Source organism: Emydura macquarii, unplaced genomic scaffold (assembly GCF_026122565.2).
Source record: "Emydura macquarii macquarii isolate MOO-44397 ecotype Brisbane River unplaced genomic scaffold, CSIRO-AGI_Emac_v2 contig_1146, whole genome shotgun sequence".
In the NCBI taxonomy this organism is placed as follows: Eukaryota; Metazoa; Chordata; order Testudines; family Chelidae; genus Emydura; species Emydura macquarii.
This window is the reverse complement of record NW_027131283.1, coordinates 17,494,400-17,513,219: the sequence shown is the minus strand read 5'-3', so window position 1 is coordinate 17,513,219 and position 18,820 is coordinate 17,494,400. Positions and strand designations below refer to the sequence as shown.

Below are 18,820 nucleotides of genomic sequence, written 5' to 3'. Positions count from 1 at the left end.
GAGTCACTTTGTGATGACTTGCGTCTTTCCTAGCACTGAACACTCATGCCCTCAAGGACACCTGGCTGTCAGGTGTATGTGGCAGGCGTGTGCATCTGTCTAGCTATGCAGATTCTGAACAAAGAAAGAATGACAGTTCGAGTTCCTGAAAAGCCTGAGTAAAATATTTTTTTTTCTAATGAAAGCCGCCTAAGTGCTTGAAAACACAGATCAAATTCAGAACAAAACAAACGTTCCTATGAGTTCAGAATATGTCATAAACACATTGACCTACTAGTAAAATTCCCAAAGGCATCTTGTTGCCAACTACGTAACAGCACAGTTTTTTTTTCAGCCACAGTAATACAGGAAGATAAAATACACGTTCTAACACACAACGGATCCCCAAATATACCACAAAAAGATCTCCAATATTTTACCAACGTAGCTAGTCCCTCCCCACTTTACACCAACCAAAACAAACAAAAGAATTTAGATCCCTTATGGTGCAATTAGAAAAAAGAATGCTCACTTACATAGGATTTTCAATTGAAATTAGATATAAAAGAGTAAACATAGCTAATACATATTCAGTTGGCCTCTGTTGATAGAAATCTGCAGATGTCACTGTAGTTAATAAAAGACACATTTAGAGTTAGTTATAAAAGCACCTACAGTGCGATAAATAAAAACAGTGGGGTTACGAAACACTGTTTCTGTTGTTTATTTTCAGTAAGTTCAGTTATTGGTTTAATGAGGGATTCCCTTTCCCCCTTTCCCAACCCCAGTCCCCAAAAGAACTCTTTCTTTTTAAGCATTATAAACTGTTCGTTTTCTTGACCACTGGGGAGGCTCGTTAGTAAAGCACTTCTCTGACAGCTGGCAGTTTTCGTACATGGTCGCTCTGGAGCTGCTGAGCAACAGAGTTTTATTCCCTGACATGAAAAAAAAAATCTTTCAGAATTAACAGCAGCATGTTGAATCTAAAGGAAGTTGCTTCAGTAAGCCTGCACAGAGTTTCTCTGACGTGCAACTTAGTTGGGTTAAGGCAAGTATGTACTGTACAGCCTTTAGGGCAAACAACTTGCTGACTATTGACTTCTGTTACAAGGTCATCATGGTATTTTTTTTTTTTACTATTATAATGACTAAGGAGAGTTGGTGCTACTTGAAGTGGTCTCAGAAAGGACTGAACTGGACGAAATCATTTCATAACTCAAAAAAGTAGGAATGAAGGTAGTAAAAACAGGTAATAGCCAGCAGATGGCACCAATGCTTCTCCTTTTGAACCTTCCAAAGGCCAGGCGGTTGTTTTTGTGTTTTCAGGAAATCCAAGAAGGGGGTATTGTGCATCTCTGTCTGTACTTGTAGGAAAGAGAGGTCAAATGCACCTTTTGTTTCTCTGTCTCAGCGTATGCTCATTCTTTTTAAAACAAAACAAAACAAAACAAAACACAAAGGTGGTTTTTTAATTTTTTTTTTTTGCTGTTTGTAGAACACTGGGGTCCATCCTGAAACAAGCTTTTTGAAAGGTCCTTCAGCCACCACACAGAAGTCACTTTGTTCACTTTGACCTGAAAGAGAGATATGTGAAAAAAAGATATTTGTAATCAACTAACAGATGGATCAATTCATCACCTCCCTTCACTTCAGGCACCCACTAGACTGTGAACGTGTTCAACTAGCATTTCCAAAACAACCTCTTGTAGACAGAACACTTCCTCCGCGTTAATAGCCTGTTTCTATGGTCAGACAGATTGTATACGCATGTGCATAGAAAGAAAGGAGGGGCAAGTGATTTGCTCAAGTAATTTTGTTAGCATTTTAAAAAATATTATCAATGTATTTGATGCAAGTTCTCAGAACCATTCTGGGTAGAAGCAGTATTTAATCATGTAATCCTCTCAGGGTGCTGATCACATGTAATCTGAAGGATGACCTGAACAATGGTAATCCAGCAAAATGCAGCTGCCTTTAGAAAAAGAAACAATTTGGTACATGGAACAGAGTCGCTGAAAAGCAGGTGCATGGTTAAGTCACCTATGGCTTCTTCAGCAAAGCAATTGTGCAAGGTTCCAGCTGCACAGCTCCTGCTGACGTTAGTAAGTGTCCTATGGCTAAACTTCAAACTATTGTTACCAGTGTTACAGGTGTTAAATGGTAATTTACTTCAGTGACATTTTGCTCATAAATTATTCAAATATAAATCCTAATTAAGATATTTCAGCTGAAAGAGCCAATCACATCATATCTTATTCATATCACAGTGACAAATTGGGCATCAAGATGGCTGCTACACATCAGGGGCCCTATTCTGCTGATTAGACCCATGCCTTGCTTACATTTGATCTTCAGACAATGTGAGCGGCAAAATGGCACATTGTTCTATCTAACGTATGTGAAATTAGTATTCAGTCACTTAGCCATGAAGCTGTAGCATTAGGCTAGGAGACCAATACAGGCAGAGTGATTATGCAATTTCAGCAGATAGAGGAAATGTGAAAACAGGGCAGGAGGCCAAACAAACAAACTAGAGATGGACCAAACCGCGTCACTAGATCTGAACGTCCTCATTCTTTGGGGACGTTTGGGTCCCGATCTGAATTGCATCGCTCAGGCCACTGCATAAAGTAAATTGAATGTAACAAAAAAGCAATGTTGAGAAATATATCTGTGTACCATACACATGAGAGAGAACTTAGGTACTCACAGCCCTCAGAGAATGACAAGGAAATCTTTACTTAAGTATGAACTGTTCCTGAACAATTTCTCCAGTGCATTAGGCTTTAGCATCAGACATGGATGGTTTTTTGTTTCACCTCTTCTTTTCTTGAACACACGTTTATTGTGGCCAAAATAGGGAAAAACCTCTCTCTTTTTATTTACCTTATATTTGCATCTCCCTTCCTCCTACACTCTCCCAGTGCAGAATCGTGTTCCAGAATTCAAAGTATTTTTTTGGATTTCACTGGCACTAATTCCAGGGTCACAGAGCAACTCCTAGTGTTCAGTTACCTTCCACACCAGTTCTTCCATCTTTTGACAATTTATTTCCCTCATCTTATCATGCAAAGCTCGCGAGCAAGCTCCTGTCCTATTGCCTGAAAGTGGACGTGAGCATCTTCAACACAGAATGCCATGAAGTTGCTTTGTTGGGTATCAGCAGTGTGAACATGGGAAGGACATATATGAACACCAGCTCAGTTTGGTTCTATTTAGACTGCATGTTTTTGGGTGGCTTTCATAGTCTGTTTCTGTGGTCAGACAGTTCGTAAATGAGTATGACTCGGAAGAAAGGAAAGGAAAATGGTTTGCACAAAACTGTCTGTGTTTTGTGCAGCATGGAGTACGTTGCTGCCACTTAAATAATAAAAATAATAGATATTTAGAATGGAAATAAGCATTTGGACTGGTGGAATTCTCCCATCATAATCTACAAAATCAGTCAGTTCCTGTAAACAACATGCTCGTGAAGACTGATAAATATCTTGGAACTGCACACGTGTAACTAAGACTTGTGAGGTTTCCTTATATGATCAAAAATGTTAAATATGTGGGGGTGAATCTCTGCAGTCACTATTGAAATCCATACCGTCATTCACCTTCAATAAACCTTATAGACATCACCACAGGAGCAGCCATGCTGAGATCAGATCATTGAAAGTTTAGTCTGTGCTCCGGCAGTATATGTCCTCCTTTGCTTTTGTACAGTGCCTAATACAACTGAACCTCCACCCTGACTGGGGCCTGTAGGTGCTAGTGCAACATAAATGACAAACAAATATTATCCTGCCTCTGATACTTAGCACTAGAGGAAGGCCACCTCTCTCCACTCTCTGCACCAACACAATAGTGCATATTCTCTGGTCTGGCTGAGCTGCAGTCAGTGCAAGAATGGAGGAAGGAGACTGCATCGGAGGCTTTAAGCCACCTTTATGTATTCTTGATCCCTGGCATAAATTAGAGCAGACTTAAAGAAGTTTTAATTTCGGTCAGGCTGCCCATAGCTTCAAGAGATCATTTCAGCAACCTGGGAGCACTGGATGTAGGAATGCCCAAGCCATACTCCCTCTCTACTAGGAACCTTCCTTGCAACTGGAGGCCGGGAAGGTGGATAGCATAGGAGTTTCTAAGGCAGCTCTGCACCACCTGAGAATTTCCTAAAGCTGGATTGATCTGGTCCAATATATTAGCCAATTCCTGCAATTGATGAAATTATACATACTTTGAAGAGTGGGATTTGATTAACATATATGTCCAGAAAACATACCGCCTTGTGCTGTGATCCTGGAAGATTTCAGAAACTAAGCAGCACTGGGATGGATAGGGGACCTCCAAGGAAGAGCTCAGTGCTGCTGGAAGTGGTGTTGCTGATTCAATAGGTGGTGCTCTTTCCTCTAGTTCAGTGCTGAGCCTAGAACCCAACATGGTGTTAAGGGGATCTGTGATGTTTTCAGATAAGTTACAAAATTTAGGTCTTGATCACTTGTGGTTAATAATGAGCCCATGGTTTGTGTGTGATTTCAGTTTAGGCAAGTGGAATGTAACTGCCCAAGTAAGAATTTGATCTGCACAGTAACCCTCACTGGCAAATCACATTCTGAGTTGAGCAATTGAGTTTCAGCCTATCTAAATTGTCCCCTGCAGTTTCAACCAAACTTACTATTCTTCTTCTTCTTCATGTTTCTTCCTGCGCTGTTGTGTACTGTTTCTGTGCACTGCTAAACAGCTGCTACATTCCACTGACAGCATATTTAGCAATATCTACATATCCTTTACCTACTTCATAGGGGAGTTGATTGTTTGTAAAACACCGAAATCTTTGGCAACACACAGTAGCGTGAAGTCTAGCTATTTTAAAATAATTTTACCCTTGAATCCTATGGGGCTAATATTGCTGTTCTCCAGTAGACAAGAGCCATGGGGAAACAAAAGATACAAATAAAGCTTTAAAGCAACCCAATGTAGCCTTCTGTTATCATTTCAGTGGTGTGATTTCCACTAAGTATTATCTTAAAAAGTGCTACGAGCTAGTCAAACTGCAATTTGATTAAACTGCAATTTGAATTTGTCACTCCGCTATCTAATGATCTGCCTACATTAAAAGAGCTGAAGGCAAGGCATTGCTCCGGGATAAATGTGTACATGCTCCTGACCTGCCTCTATACAGTATGCAGTAAAAAGCTGTTGCCACATGCTGTCAAAGACGGTTAAACATTGAAGGTAGGAATTCTATAGAGCCCTGATCAAATACTGTACGGTGAGAGGGAAACATTACATGTCTTTGTTTGACTGTCACTGGGACATGACAATATGCCTTCTCTGGGTTTACTGAAAATAACAACAACTTACATACTGATTTCTGTCTCTTAGTGCAGTGAAATCACCTACATTCTAGCAAGAAAGCAGCACTGAAATAAAACAAAACTCAGTTTTAAACGTTCATCATATCTTTCTTTGCCTCAGGTACAATGCTTTAACATTTATATTGGCTTCTCTTTTCTACAGCACCAGCTTTCCTTCGACACAGTGTTAGGAGGCTCTGTAAATGCAATCAACTACTCCTGAAGAAGAAACACTCAGAGCATAAAGAGAATGGGATAATATCTCAGCTAGAGGGCTCCATATGTTAATGGCAATGTATAGCACACTGAGGAAGAAATAGGATTAGTATTGTTCTAAGTACCTATGAGCCACACAGAGTACAAGGAAGGAAATAACATTTTCTAAATGTACAACACAGTGCCAAAAGTGCAGGTGAAAAATCTTTATTTGAGCGCATACAGATGGGAAGCCGAAGCTGGGCTGTTGCTGGAGCTATGCGCCATTGTCATTTAAGACTGTTAAAAAAAACCAAACCCAGATGCGAGCATGCTTCGCAAAGGGCCAAGTCCTGAGCACCCTCAGAGTCTGAGGTCCACAACCGTTAAAGGAAAAAATATGAGACCAACATAAATAATGTCTGCTGATTCATCAGCAGATTTCCTTTTTTAAAAGTAATTACAAGATTTAGGTTAATGTTCCCATTACAGTTTTAATGGATATTATAGTTGAATTGATGTCACTTAGTTATGTCTAGTTCTCTCCTTTGGTATAAATGATTGGAAGAAAAAAGAGAGAAAGGAAATGGTGTCCTCTTGCAAGCCAGCACATGCCATACTTTCACTCCATGAGCCTATGATATTAAAAACCAAAATACTTTATACTGCAGTGAGGCAAGATTCACCTGGGCAGTAATGAATCTGTGGCTTGCTTTCTGCTTGACACTAGAACAGGTGAGGTTTGTAAATCATTGCTGCTTTGCAGTCTAAGGATGAGCAATGGCTTCAGTGTAAATCTGCTCTAGTCCTGTGCTTTGGCTGACATTTTCTTTTTCACTCAACCCCAAAATGTATCAGCTTGTATTTCTAAGCAGTGGAGGGAACTGTCACTTGCACAGTATAATCAGAATACGCCATCATAGCTAAACTGATTTCAAAAGAAACATGCCATTAAAATAAAGGGGAGGAGAGCAAAGAAAGTAGAGGAACACCTCAAAGGACAGATGCTCTAAACAAGAGAAATACTAACAGTGTTTGCTATAGAACATGTTTCTAAACCTCTGATAAGCTTAGCTAAAATCACTGGGCCAAATCCTTAGTCAGATTTTACTCAGGGCTTGTCTACACATACTGCACTGCAGCAACGCAGCTGCTCTACTGTAGCACTTAGTGAAGATGCTATTTACACCAATGGGAGAGCCTCTCTTGTCAGTGTAGTTAATCCACCACCCCAAGAAGCTCTCCTGTTGCTTAGCTTGTCTATACCAGGAGTTTGGACAGTATAACTGTGTCTCTCTGGGTAACCCTGAGCAACACCGTTATACCGACATAAGTCTGTAGTGCAGACCAATCCTCAGTCTGCCTGAGGGAGGGCTGAGTAAAATCCATTTCAGGACCTCAGTCTTATTAGAACAAATGTGATAGACACATTGTATCCCACCACAAGAAGTCATTATCTTGCAAGAGAAGGGTAATGGTAATAGGTAAGTGCACAACTTGAATTCAGTTGCTCAAGAATTATTCAGTTTCTCAAGGCTTCTGTCTATGCTGAATTTTTAAATCACATAATCTTTCAGTTTAATAATTCTTTAATTTGCCTGGCACTCCATAGAATATCTCAGAAGTTAAGTACTTACATATACATGGGCTGTAGCTGTAAATGAGATGTCTTCTGTGGGCCTTGATAGCCGTAAGAGTCAAATCCACCTATGAAATCAACTTAAAGAGGGGAAAATTGCTTTCATTAGCAACATCTTTTCAGAAGAGATAGGTACCATCATTCAAGAACAAGCTTCCACACAGATTATTTTGGACAGACCCCCTAATAATCTATCTACTAAAATTAGAGTGACTAATTGTGTAGCCGGTGGGGGAGGGAAATGGGGGAGGAGAGGCAGTGTCTTCAGAGACAGCCAATGAGGAATTTATAAAATCTATCTGCACCAAGAGAACTATGCATCGCTCTTTTCTCAAGCAGACCACCTGATTGGAGTATAAAATGACATTTTATTTAGATATTACAAATGCTGCAAACCATTTATTTATTGGCATGAATGCAATGCAACTGACTGTGATTGCAGTGTCAAGCTTGCTGACATACTGTGGTTTAGTGATCTAGTGGAGAAAGCATATTGATCCTATTCTGTTTGAGAGACAGAAGTTTTTCTGATTACCTGCTTTGACATTTGGATTGAAATGCAGAGACAGAGGCTTAGAACAATTTATATGAGCACTGGAGATGAGACTTCAGAGATCTAAAGAAACTCCAGATACAGTGGGGGTCTATGAGTGGGGGATTATATTGTAATTCACACCACTGCCTACCTATGTTTATTTTAAATCATTTCCAGGACAATACAGTCACATCTGATTCTGAGACTCCGTTTCCCATACTCAAGCACTTTCTTTTAAACGGTGAAATACGAGATCCAATTTTTGGTCTTTGTATCTTATTTAATTGTAGCCCTCATATATATTTGGATGCTCTCTCCATGAAATATTGTAACCTACATATTATACACAAGAGCTGCGTGAATAACTGGATCCACTTCTACAGGAGAGATTGAGAGATATGCACATCTGAATAGCCTATAGCTTGGTGGTTAGTTCTTGCTCCAGAGTGGGGAGTTGAACCTGGCTCTCCCACATCCCAGGAAAGTCCTCTAACCACTGGGCTATTAGGGAAAAAGAGAGTATTACCCCTAATTTTCATCTTGTTAAAGGAGCCTAAATTTGTGATGCTAGCCTGAAAAATCAAGTTCATTTTGACATTTCCAATATTTTTGTTTCAACTGAAACAATTCACCAAAATCTATATGAATTCATGAAACGATTTGACCCAAATCTTCATTTTTGAGCAAAATAAGCTTCAGTCGAGAAATTTCACCCAGCTCTAGTGTACATCACTTTGGCTTTACTTAGCTAGAGAGAAGCCAAAGCCGCAAAGTTTAGATTTGGAATTGTATTTCCCCTAAGTATTGTGATGTCCATGAGCAACCTATGATTCTGAAGGTATCTGGATACACCAGAAAGGAGCAAATGACTCTCTAATACAGGAAAGTCCCTTATGATATGAATGCAATAATAAAATTAGAGTTCGCATGCCATTCCTTTTATAATTCATAACCCTTTATTTGAGAGCTTTCAAAATGGACAATTTAAATACTGCACCTCAAGACCCATAATTATGAAAAGCTTTCACTCTAGGGTAAACGTATATTTACATATACATATATGTATATTTACATATATATGTATATACATAAAAATGTAAATATCCACCGTTCACAAACTTTAAACTATCCTTTTTAGGGTCAAATTGTGATATCCTTACCTCTAGCTGCACAGGACCTGGGCATGAAGCCACCAGCTCTTAGGAAACTGCAACTAATACAGAATACTACAGCATATCTCCTTAGCAACACAGCCTACTGTGAGCACAGCAGGCCTGTCCTAAACTCTCTACACTGGCTTCTCATAGAATATCAAGTCAAGTTCACGGTCTTGGGCCTTATCTTCAAGGTGGTCAATGACTTGGACCCAACATATCTAAAAGATCACTATCCTAGAGTTTTAGAAGACATTGGTTGACAACTTCGCTCCTCTGGCACAATGGAGCTTTCATTCCTAAGGGTAAAGCTCGACTGTGCAAGAGACAGAACTTTCTTGGGGTTGCTCCCAGACTGTGGAATGAACTCCCACAAAAACTCAGGACCACCTCAAATCTCAGCATCTTCCACTTCAAGTGCAAGACAAACTTTTTCAGTTTGCCCTCTCTAACATAAAGACATAAGCATGTACATTTAAAAAACAAAACAAAGCAACAACTCCACCCCCTCGACTACACCCAAATCCCTACCAAAACAAAACACTCCATTGCATTCACAGTTCTTTTTGTAGTGAGAGGATGAGAGAGAATGAATTACATGCCACTGATGTTAGTCACATTGTTTAATACACTTAAATACTATGGTGATGAGGGTGGTATAAAAACCAATATAGACTTGAATGTGAGTAATTCCATTGAAATTAATGTGACTACTTGGTACTATTCAGCATGAGCACAGCTATCACAATATGGCCCATAATTAAGACCATTTGTAATGCAAAAAACCCCAAAACAACAGAGTAACAAAGACTGTAACTAGTTAAACTTAAATGGTTCTTTGTGTGGATTATAGAGTTCTATGTTTACACTGCCTCGTCTTCCATTCTAGCCCCTCCAATTTATATATAGTGCACCTTATGTACATGTGACTTCCTACTAACACGTTAAGGCATGCATCTGAGATTCCCTTACTCAGCTCCTTATAGTTCAACCATTAACCCCAGCACACTACAAATGCGGTTCCTACATGCAATTCTTGCACAGTGTAAATATTCCTCCTCCCTGAGCATTCAGTCACAGTGCTAACTCTGTGACATCATAATTATTTCCATGGGAAGAGACACAGATAATAAACATAGAATTTAGATTTAAGGAGGAAATGAATGTGCTCTTATTCAAACACAGATACATTAAAAAATAAGGGACATTCACAGACCTTTGCTGATAGGTCTTGTAGCGAATTGCTTTTGTATAAATCTTCTTTTTTTTCAGTCTTGACCTTCTGAACAAATAATTCAGAAAACAAGCTATCTGAACTAGATCGTCCACTGGCATAAATCAGCATAGCTCCATGGGCTTCAACAGAGGTATGCCAATTTAAGTTAGCTGGGGGACCTGTCCCTCTCTATAGTTTGTGTGTGTTTTCAGAGGTATATTGTAACAGAAAATTGTATCCTGTAAGTAATGACAAAATGACTGTCATGTCACAGGCTGGAATGCTCTGTTTTGAAGACCCAAGAAGAAATCTCTTAAAGGGGGATTTTAGGTCCATTTCCAGAAAGCTAAACCAAAATGTTAAGAAACAAATTTTGAGCAATAAAAGGAATTTCTGTGGGCATGGGGGAAAAAAAAAAAAAGCATTCCTATTATCTTAGCATGGCAATAAGGAAACTCAGAGTGTAAACAGGCCAGATTACAAAGTGACATAAACAAGATGGGCCTATAGAGACAGCTAATTTTTGAGCAGACAGTAGAGGCTCTCCACTTGCATATCCAGATGACAGTAGGGGAGAGAATTTGATCCTGACCTTGTTAAAGGCATACAATAGCTCCTTATGCACAACAACAATGCTGCAAGTGAACTGGGAAGGGTGGGTAATATGATGCAAAGAATGGTTATAATTTCTTTGCAGCAGATTTTCTTCATGGTGGCAGCATCTCAGTTAGCTCTGCAAAGCCTGTGGTGCCCAGGCTGTGCTAAAAGCTCCCTATGGATTTTGAGTTAGTTTCTCAAAGCATGCAAAATGCTGCCCTTTCTGCTGGGCATTTTATCCTAGCTGTGCCTGAAAGGTCACTAAAAGTGTCATACCACTGATACTCTCCTGGCAGCAATAACATGAGATGAATAAAATAAGCCTCATTAGCTGAATCACTACAGATGTTTCAATTCCTAATCTGATCCATCAAATGCATTTTTGCCTACTATATTTTAATTTTATCTTGTATATCATCATTACCGAACTCAGGTCTTTAATCATGTTTTGCCTTCATAAACACACACACAATCCTATTCACATACCATGTCAACAGCTGAGATATCTTTTTACTAAGAGGCTTGCCTGAAATCTGGTAATGCTACTATAATTTATTTCTAAATATTTAACAATGAGTAGCTCACTTTTATTTTGTGAGTCTAAATCTTTTTTTTGCCTTGCTGATACTAACCTCCTCTGTGGTTATGTCAGCTTTACAAAAGTACCACAAACTCCTTCTAGGACATAACAGTGGAAGTCATGTAACTAAAATAAGTTATGGTTCAAAATAGTGGACATATTTTCTATTAATACACCCACTAAGGATGATCTTGCAGCCGTTGCACATAGTCAAAACTCCCACTGAAGTCAATAAGAGCTTTTAATGTGTCTCAGCCTGGGCGGCAGACCCATCCTGGCTTAGAGACAGCCCCCCAACTTGAAGCAAATATTCACCAGCAACCATACACCCTATCCCTGCAACAAACCCCATTGCCAGCTCACAAACCCCAATGCCAGCTCTGCCCACACATCGACTCTAGTGACAGCATCACTGGTCCTAACCACATCAATCACACCATAAGGGGCTCATTCACCTGCACATCCACTAATGTTATATATGCCATCATGTGCCAGCAATGCCCCTCTGCCATGTACATTGGCCAAACTGGACTGTTACTACACACAAGGATAAATGGACACAAATCAGACATAAAAAATAATAACATCCATTAAACCAGTCGGAGAACACTTCAATCTCCCAGGGCACTCTGTCGCTGACCTGAAAGTTGCTGTACTTCTCCAAAAAAAAACTTCAAAAACAGACGTGAAAGAGAAACTGCTGCGTTAGAAATTATCTGCAAACTTGACACATTCAAACTGGGTTTAAACAGGGATTTGGAATGGCTCTCTCATTAGAAGAAGTAATTTGCTCTGATCACCCATTCTAACCTCCTACTCAATGGTTGTCATAATGCCTCAAGTACCCAGCTTTTATCCACCTACCCTATTGTTATCTATGCCCTTGGATATGCATATGTTGCCTCCTATATATGTTTCCTATTTGCTGTATCATTTCTACCAACTGCATCTGAGAAAGTGAGTTGAAGCTCATGAAAGCTTATGCCTGCTGAAATTAAATTTGTTAGTCTTTAAAGTGCTACAGAACTCTCGTTGTTTTTGCTGTATACAGACTAACACGGCTACCCCTCTGAAAGCCTGGAGGACGGGATCATAAGTCTAAATTGGGTATTCAACTTCAGTTGTTGGAAATTCGTTGGTATTATTAAGCTAGGATGTGTACACCTGAACAGACGGGGCCCCATTAGTGTAAAAGAGAGGGGAGTCTCTACAAAGACCAGCAGGGAAGAACAATGAAATAAGCAGATAGATAAGTAAGCAGGAAATAATGTGGTATAATATAGCAAAATTACGGTAATGCATAAAAAAGGAAGACTATTAAAAGAAAAAGAAATGGGGTGGTCACACATCACCCTCCAGCAAATAATACAAATGGCTTCAGTGGAACTATGACAATTTATACCAGCTTGTGATCTGACCCAAGAAGCTTAACAAAGACTGTTAGGGCATGTGCCTACAGAAATATCACCGACATCATGGTGCTCATCAAGACTTAGTAGGGATGTAAAAATCAATACAGATTAAATATGAAAGGATATAGACTCCTGAGAGGAGGAGAGGGGAAGAATGGCCTTATCTGTAAAGGAAGGTTGGGAAATAGCCCTGTATGTTAAAAAAAATCATTCTTGTCAAAACAAAATATGCCACTGTACACACAATTCTCCCCCGGGAGAGAAGCTGAGAGAGAATGGACCACACGTGACAGGTGTCAGTCATGTTACTCTATGCACTACTGGAAGGTTCTCAAATACCACAGTGATGAGGGTGGTATAAGAACCTATCTAGAACAGAACAGAATAGAATAGAATGGCTGGAGTAGTTGAGAGCTGTGCAAAAATGCTGAATTTTACAAACCTTGACAAAATTTAGAAATGGTTAATGGAGTAAAATTAGGGCTTGTTATTAAATTTAAAATTAAAGCAGAAAACCAGAAGTCTGGCTTAAAAAAAGTAAATTAAAGAACATCTATAAACTTGTAGGGAGAGTCTCATGCCCTTGCAGGTACCACTGCTGTCTGGCCGCCTGCCAAGCTGGCTTGTGATGGCATCATACTCACTGCCTGCCAAACCTACTGTCACGTTGGCTGGATTTAGGCGGGGGGGAGGGATCATTTATGATATGGTTTGACATCAGTATGTCAGAATCATAATAATTCATGTGAGATATGCCATGTCAGGTACTGTTAGAAAGGCTATAATGTGCTAGGTAAGATGAGGATGTTTATGTTCATGTGTTATATGTGTAATGGAAGTTATATATATGCTTGGTATATCAGTATTTCAAATTGTGCTGTCTGAATGGCATCTCAGACAGGATGGCTACAGAACAATAGCCTGCTTAATGGCCCACTGAGACATTCACAGGTGCAAGAGGCCCAGGGGGAGAAGCCAGGGATATACCTAATGAGTCACCAGGACTTGCCCATGTGACTCTGGACTCCATTTTGGTTCTTGTAAAATTCCACAAACAGCATGGCAGGGGCCAGAAGATATAAGGCAGAGGCCTGGGAAGCCTTTTTGTCTTTCAGTCGGGATTCAGCTTCAGCTACCAACCTACCTCTGGATCAATTCATCTGCAACTGAACTGACGCTGTGAAACAAAGGACTGAGACCCACCCAAGTACTGGATGTATACCCGAGGACTATACAAACCCACAAACTCCATAATTCTTTTAGAAACCTGATGTATATGGACTTTCAAATCATTTGTATGTATCTGATTACTTTAATCCTTAAACATTTCTCTTATGGTTTGTTTCTTTCTTTTTATAATAAACCTTTAGTTTTAGTTACTAAAGGATTGGCTGGCAGTGTGGTATTTTGAGTAAGATCCAAACTTATATTGATCTGGTACTGTGGCTGACCCTTTGGGGTCAGGAGGAACCTTTTTAGTAAAGAGCATAGAGTTTAAATAATTGGTCTCTTTACTGGACCTAGTGGCTGATTGGGAGCCAGACTGGAATGCAGTAAAGGGGGCTGTGTGTATTAGTGTACTGGCTTCTTGATAACTAGTTTGGGGGAATCAGAAGCACTGTTTGTGGCTGGTTGGGAAATATGACTTCAGTGTCACCCACCAGAGCTGGGAGAATCTGCTCTCCTTTTGCAGCCTGCCCTGACCTTGGCATTTTCAGGTGGCTACCCTAGGCACGGAAGGGTCACACCTACCCTCACCCTACCCTTTATGTACTGTGAGCATGGTTGGATGGCTGTTACACACTGTTCAGCAAATAGGCAGAAGTATGCTCTAATACAAACGTTCAAGTTTGTTTACAATGATAATCAAATGCCATAGGGCCTTGTTTTGTGGATATAGCAAGTTAGACCCACAGAAGAGGATAGCAGAAAAGTGGCAGGGACGAAGAGCATATTTGTCAGTTCGTGAAGCTGTGCCATTACCACAGATATATGATAGCAGAAGTCTGAAACTACGTAAGAGGTCCAAAGGGTTAGCAGAGGGAAATCCTCTAGCCAGATTTTTCTGCTCTGGTTTTGACGTGCTCTCATTATGGCATTTCCATTCCTTTTCACCACAATGGAACCTGTCCTCTTTGGCATTCTCTTCTGGCAGCTCATGAATTTCCAGGTTTTCCACCAGATCCTTATACTACTTAATTTGTTCTTTGGGGCATTTCCCTGCTGGGCCCACTCTGAGCCCGGTTGATCCCTGGCCAGCTCTTCCTCACTCCATCTGGGATAAGATATTGGGTCTGAGATGTGCATAAGTCAGCAAAATCAGATTATCATAATTTTGTGTCATCACACCCCAGTCAAGCTCCTGCCTCCATTCTGTTGAATATCTCCACTCTTGCCAAAATAATTTTTTAAAAATATTTTATTTTTTCCCTTTAATTATATCTCAGTCAGTCCTGGGCCTTCCAGAACAATTTCTGCTTGCTTTCCCATTTTTGGGCATGTGAACATTTCAAAAGTGTCCTTGAGATATTTGTAAATTGACAAAATATTTCTAAATTAGCTAAAGAGTCCATAAGTTTTGCTCAGTGCTATCTAGAAGAAATGCAGGTTAAATAGGATCATCACAGCACTAATAAAAGGATTTCTTAGGAGGAGTTTGCTATAGGCCAGCTCATCAGAAGAGTGAAGCTGGTGATCAGAAAAATGTAGATTGGGGCCATGCTGCCACAATTATTATTTATTATTTGTATTATTGTGGCACTCAGGAGCTTTAATCATCGACCAGGACCCCATTCTGCTAGGTACTGTATAAACATGGAACAAAAAAAGACAGTCCCTGTCCCAAAGAGCTTACAATCTAAATATCAGACAAGAGACCACAGACACAGACCACAGAGAGACAGATACACAGGGGAAGTACACTGAAACAATATTGGTCAGCATGATAGGCTGTGGTCTCTGCACTTCAACAGCCTAACTCATGTCAAGATTTTTGTAGGCCTCACCGCAGAGGAGAGTTTTAAGTAGGGTGACCAGATGTCCCAATTTTATAGGGACAGTCCCGATATTTGTTTTTCCCCCTTATATAGGTGCCTTTTACCCCCCACCTCCTCTCCCGATTTTTCACACTTGCTATCTGGTCACCCTAGTTTTAAGGAGGGGTTAGAAGCAGAATAATGAGTTAGTCTTTGGATGTTTATGGGGAGATTCTCCCAAGTGCGAGAGGCAGCATGGCAGAAAGCAGAAAGGTGCTGAAAATTTAACAAATGAAAGATGAAGGCTGGCATCATGGGCTGATCAGAGGCAGGAGTTGACATCTCAATAGCAAATGAGAAATGATACAATACAAATAAATAAGCATAATAAGAATTAATAAGTGCAACAAAGTGGAGAATTAGGTCCTGAATGTGTGAAGACTAACAAAGCAAGCTTAATGAAGAGCCAGACAACAATTTAAAAGGAAAAGGCAAAAGTAATAAGGAAACCTTAACAGGTGACATACTAATAGACTAGAGAAAATTTAGCACTAAGATATGTCAGATAGGATCTAGGAGCACCCAAGAAACTACAAAAAATCCAGTTTGACTCCTACAATGGGGAAAACACGACACTGAACTGAATATGAGAATTCTAGACAGTGCAAGTGAGTAGACACACCATTGATTCAGTTCAATAGCTTTGGGCCCCAAAATAAGGGGTTTTGGAGATTAGCTGTCCCTATCAAACCTGCTTTAAAGAGTGCCAGACCGATGAGTGATAATGCTTTTGAGCTAAACTTGTTTGGAGCAGTTGTGACAAACTATACATTGCATTAAATTAATCATATATGTGCATTCTTAGTAGGTGGCCCAGTCAACGTAAGCACAACTCAAAATCTCTTTAAACACAGCAGTTTGAATTAAGACTAGATATCAAACTATCTGCGGTTAGAGAAATACTGTACAGCATCCAGTATGATATAAATCTGTCTATAATGCATGGTTACAACCTGCATATTTCTCAAAACCACCCATAACTTCTATAGTTAGAACTGCTATAACTCCTTTGGTTACTAACCCATTTCTGTTACAGACTTGATAAAGTTGTGCAGGGCATTATCATCTTGATCTCCTATCTTGAGTTTCTCCTCCAGGGACAATTACATTGGTGAGTAACAGAGTAAGATTTTTTAAAGGGTTTGGGTGTAAAATTCATCTCTCTTTATAGAAAGGAGATTCACTTTGGGTGTTTCCTGCTTCTTTTCCAGTGCAATTTGCTTCTAAGATGCCTTTCTAGTGGAATCAATATAATATTTAAAGCATCCTTATTTAAAAACACTTTCATTTAATAAGATTCAGCAATGGATGATGAATGAAAAAAAAAAATGCACGGCCGATACATCCCCTTTGCTACTATGGTGCACTGATTTTATTAAGCGGTATTCCAATGTGATGAGCCACCAAAATGGAAATGTTACTTCCTTCATGCATTAATGTTATGTTATTTAGATATTTTTGAAATTCAAACTTGACAGTCGCCATAGGAGGCAGTGAGGGATGTAGGGGAGGGGCAGGCAAGGCAGTGAGGAAGAAGGGAAATTAACATCTATGAAGCCAGCGACAGCACCACGTTCCGCCACATGATTTTATTTATTTATATATTTTGTTTCATACCACATCCCAGTCTCTTAGGGATTCCTTTAACATCAACTTCATTCGTTACGAAGGCAGTAATCCATAACCAATTTTCCTTTCACGTCAAGCCTGTTCACGTATAAACCCAGCCCTTTTGTTGGAAACATTTGCAATTAATCCCGAAAACAAAGAAAATGCAAATCTTACAGTCTACCCTAACCAACCTTTCTGACTCAAGGTCCGGACCACCATCTATTATACTCTAAAATGAATTGAAATTCCCACTTTGAGCCTAACCTAATTTTCTAGTGATAATAGGCATGGATTCCCTGAAGCACGCTGTGCATCTTGATAGTAACATCCTAATTTCCTTTCCTGGTAAATGTTTTAAATAAGATTTTAGCACCAAAGGAAATTAACCTTTAAATTAATTGTAATTATAAAATGCCATCGCTGATTTTGTCTTCAGCCTAATTACTTGCTATTATTTAAACAAACTGCCCCTCCTCTGAGCTTTCACTTCATTTCTCTCTGCAACACAGTGCCAACTGATCATAGTTAAGGCAGCACAATGTCTGTGTGGGTCCTATAAATACCTGGATAGCCTAGTTCAGTTTACATGTCAAGCACAACTCGTTTTTGTTTTTCTATCTGCTATTTATATATTCCCCTTCTAGCAGTTAAGGCTGCTTCCTAGATGGTTCCAGTGTGTACTTTAGAATGAGTGGCCAAACCTTGTGGGATTCAGAGAGTTTACATCTCTCTGCTGTGAGAATGAGAAAACACCAACTCTTTCTGTTTTTATTAGAGGCCACTTCCAGGACTAGAACACAACTGAAAGTAATGAAATGGGAATTGGTGAGTGTTACTTTCAAAAGGCTGAGGCTGTATAGACTTCCCAATAAGTTTCCTATATACTCATTGCTCATGGTGGTAGTTTGGTTTCTCAAGCCAGCTCGTTTTAGGATGAAATGTGTCAGACTGTGTCATGGGATTTCAAAAGCTTCATTCTGTGTGTGTTTGCATCAGCATCCTGACAGCTGAAAACATCCCATCTCTCTTCCCCTCCCTTCCTTTATGCTTTGCTTGCTTTATGTAGCAGTCACAGCACTAAACGAAACAAGTAAACAGAAAAAGCTTCTAGCCAGTAAGTGGCTGTAAATTTGGAAGTGCAGTGGGCCAAAACAATTCGACAAATTTCAAACCTATTTTTAGCCTCTCAGCTTTAGTTCGCTCATACAACACACAAATAGCTTGTTGAACAGGTGTGTGCGTGTGGGGCTTCTCATATTTGTGTTTCAAGCACTGGTTTATAGCTATATTTGTGACTGGTTTTTCAGAGCTTTTATACTGCCTCAAAGAGCCATTTATGGGGCCAAAATAACGCAAGAGTCAGGCTTCCCAGGATATTTCAGTTCTTAGGTGGTAGATTGCTCTTGCATTACTCTGACCTGATAAATGGCTCCCTGAGGCAAAACATATAAACACAAATATGAATATTGAGATAAACAGTCCTACTGGAGAGGGCATAGTCCTAGTGGAGACTTTTCCTTCC

The 18,820-nt window shown here is 39.8% G+C and overlaps 1 protein-coding gene across 2 annotated transcripts in view; it reads right to left on the bottom strand.

The window, feature by feature from the left end:
* Positions 1-687: 687 nt before the first annotated feature.
* Positions 688-18,820, bottom strand: part of NKAIN2 (sodium/potassium transporting ATPase interacting 2) — a 693,641-nt gene continuing 675,508 nt past the window's right edge. The window contains exons 6-8 of one of the 2 annotated variants that reach the window (XM_067546694.1): positions 7,157-7,238; positions 4,250-4,393; positions 688-1,553 (exon numbers count right to left, since the gene is read on the bottom strand). In XM_067546694.1, coding sequence (XP_067402795.1) covers positions 1,544-1,553; positions 4,250-4,393; positions 7,157-7,238 — 236 coding nt within the window. In that variant the 3' untranslated portion in view covers positions 688-1,543. The remainder of the gene's footprint in view (positions 1,554-4,249; positions 4,394-7,156; positions 7,239-18,820) is intronic. The other variant, XM_067546695.1, reaches the window with a different exon arrangement.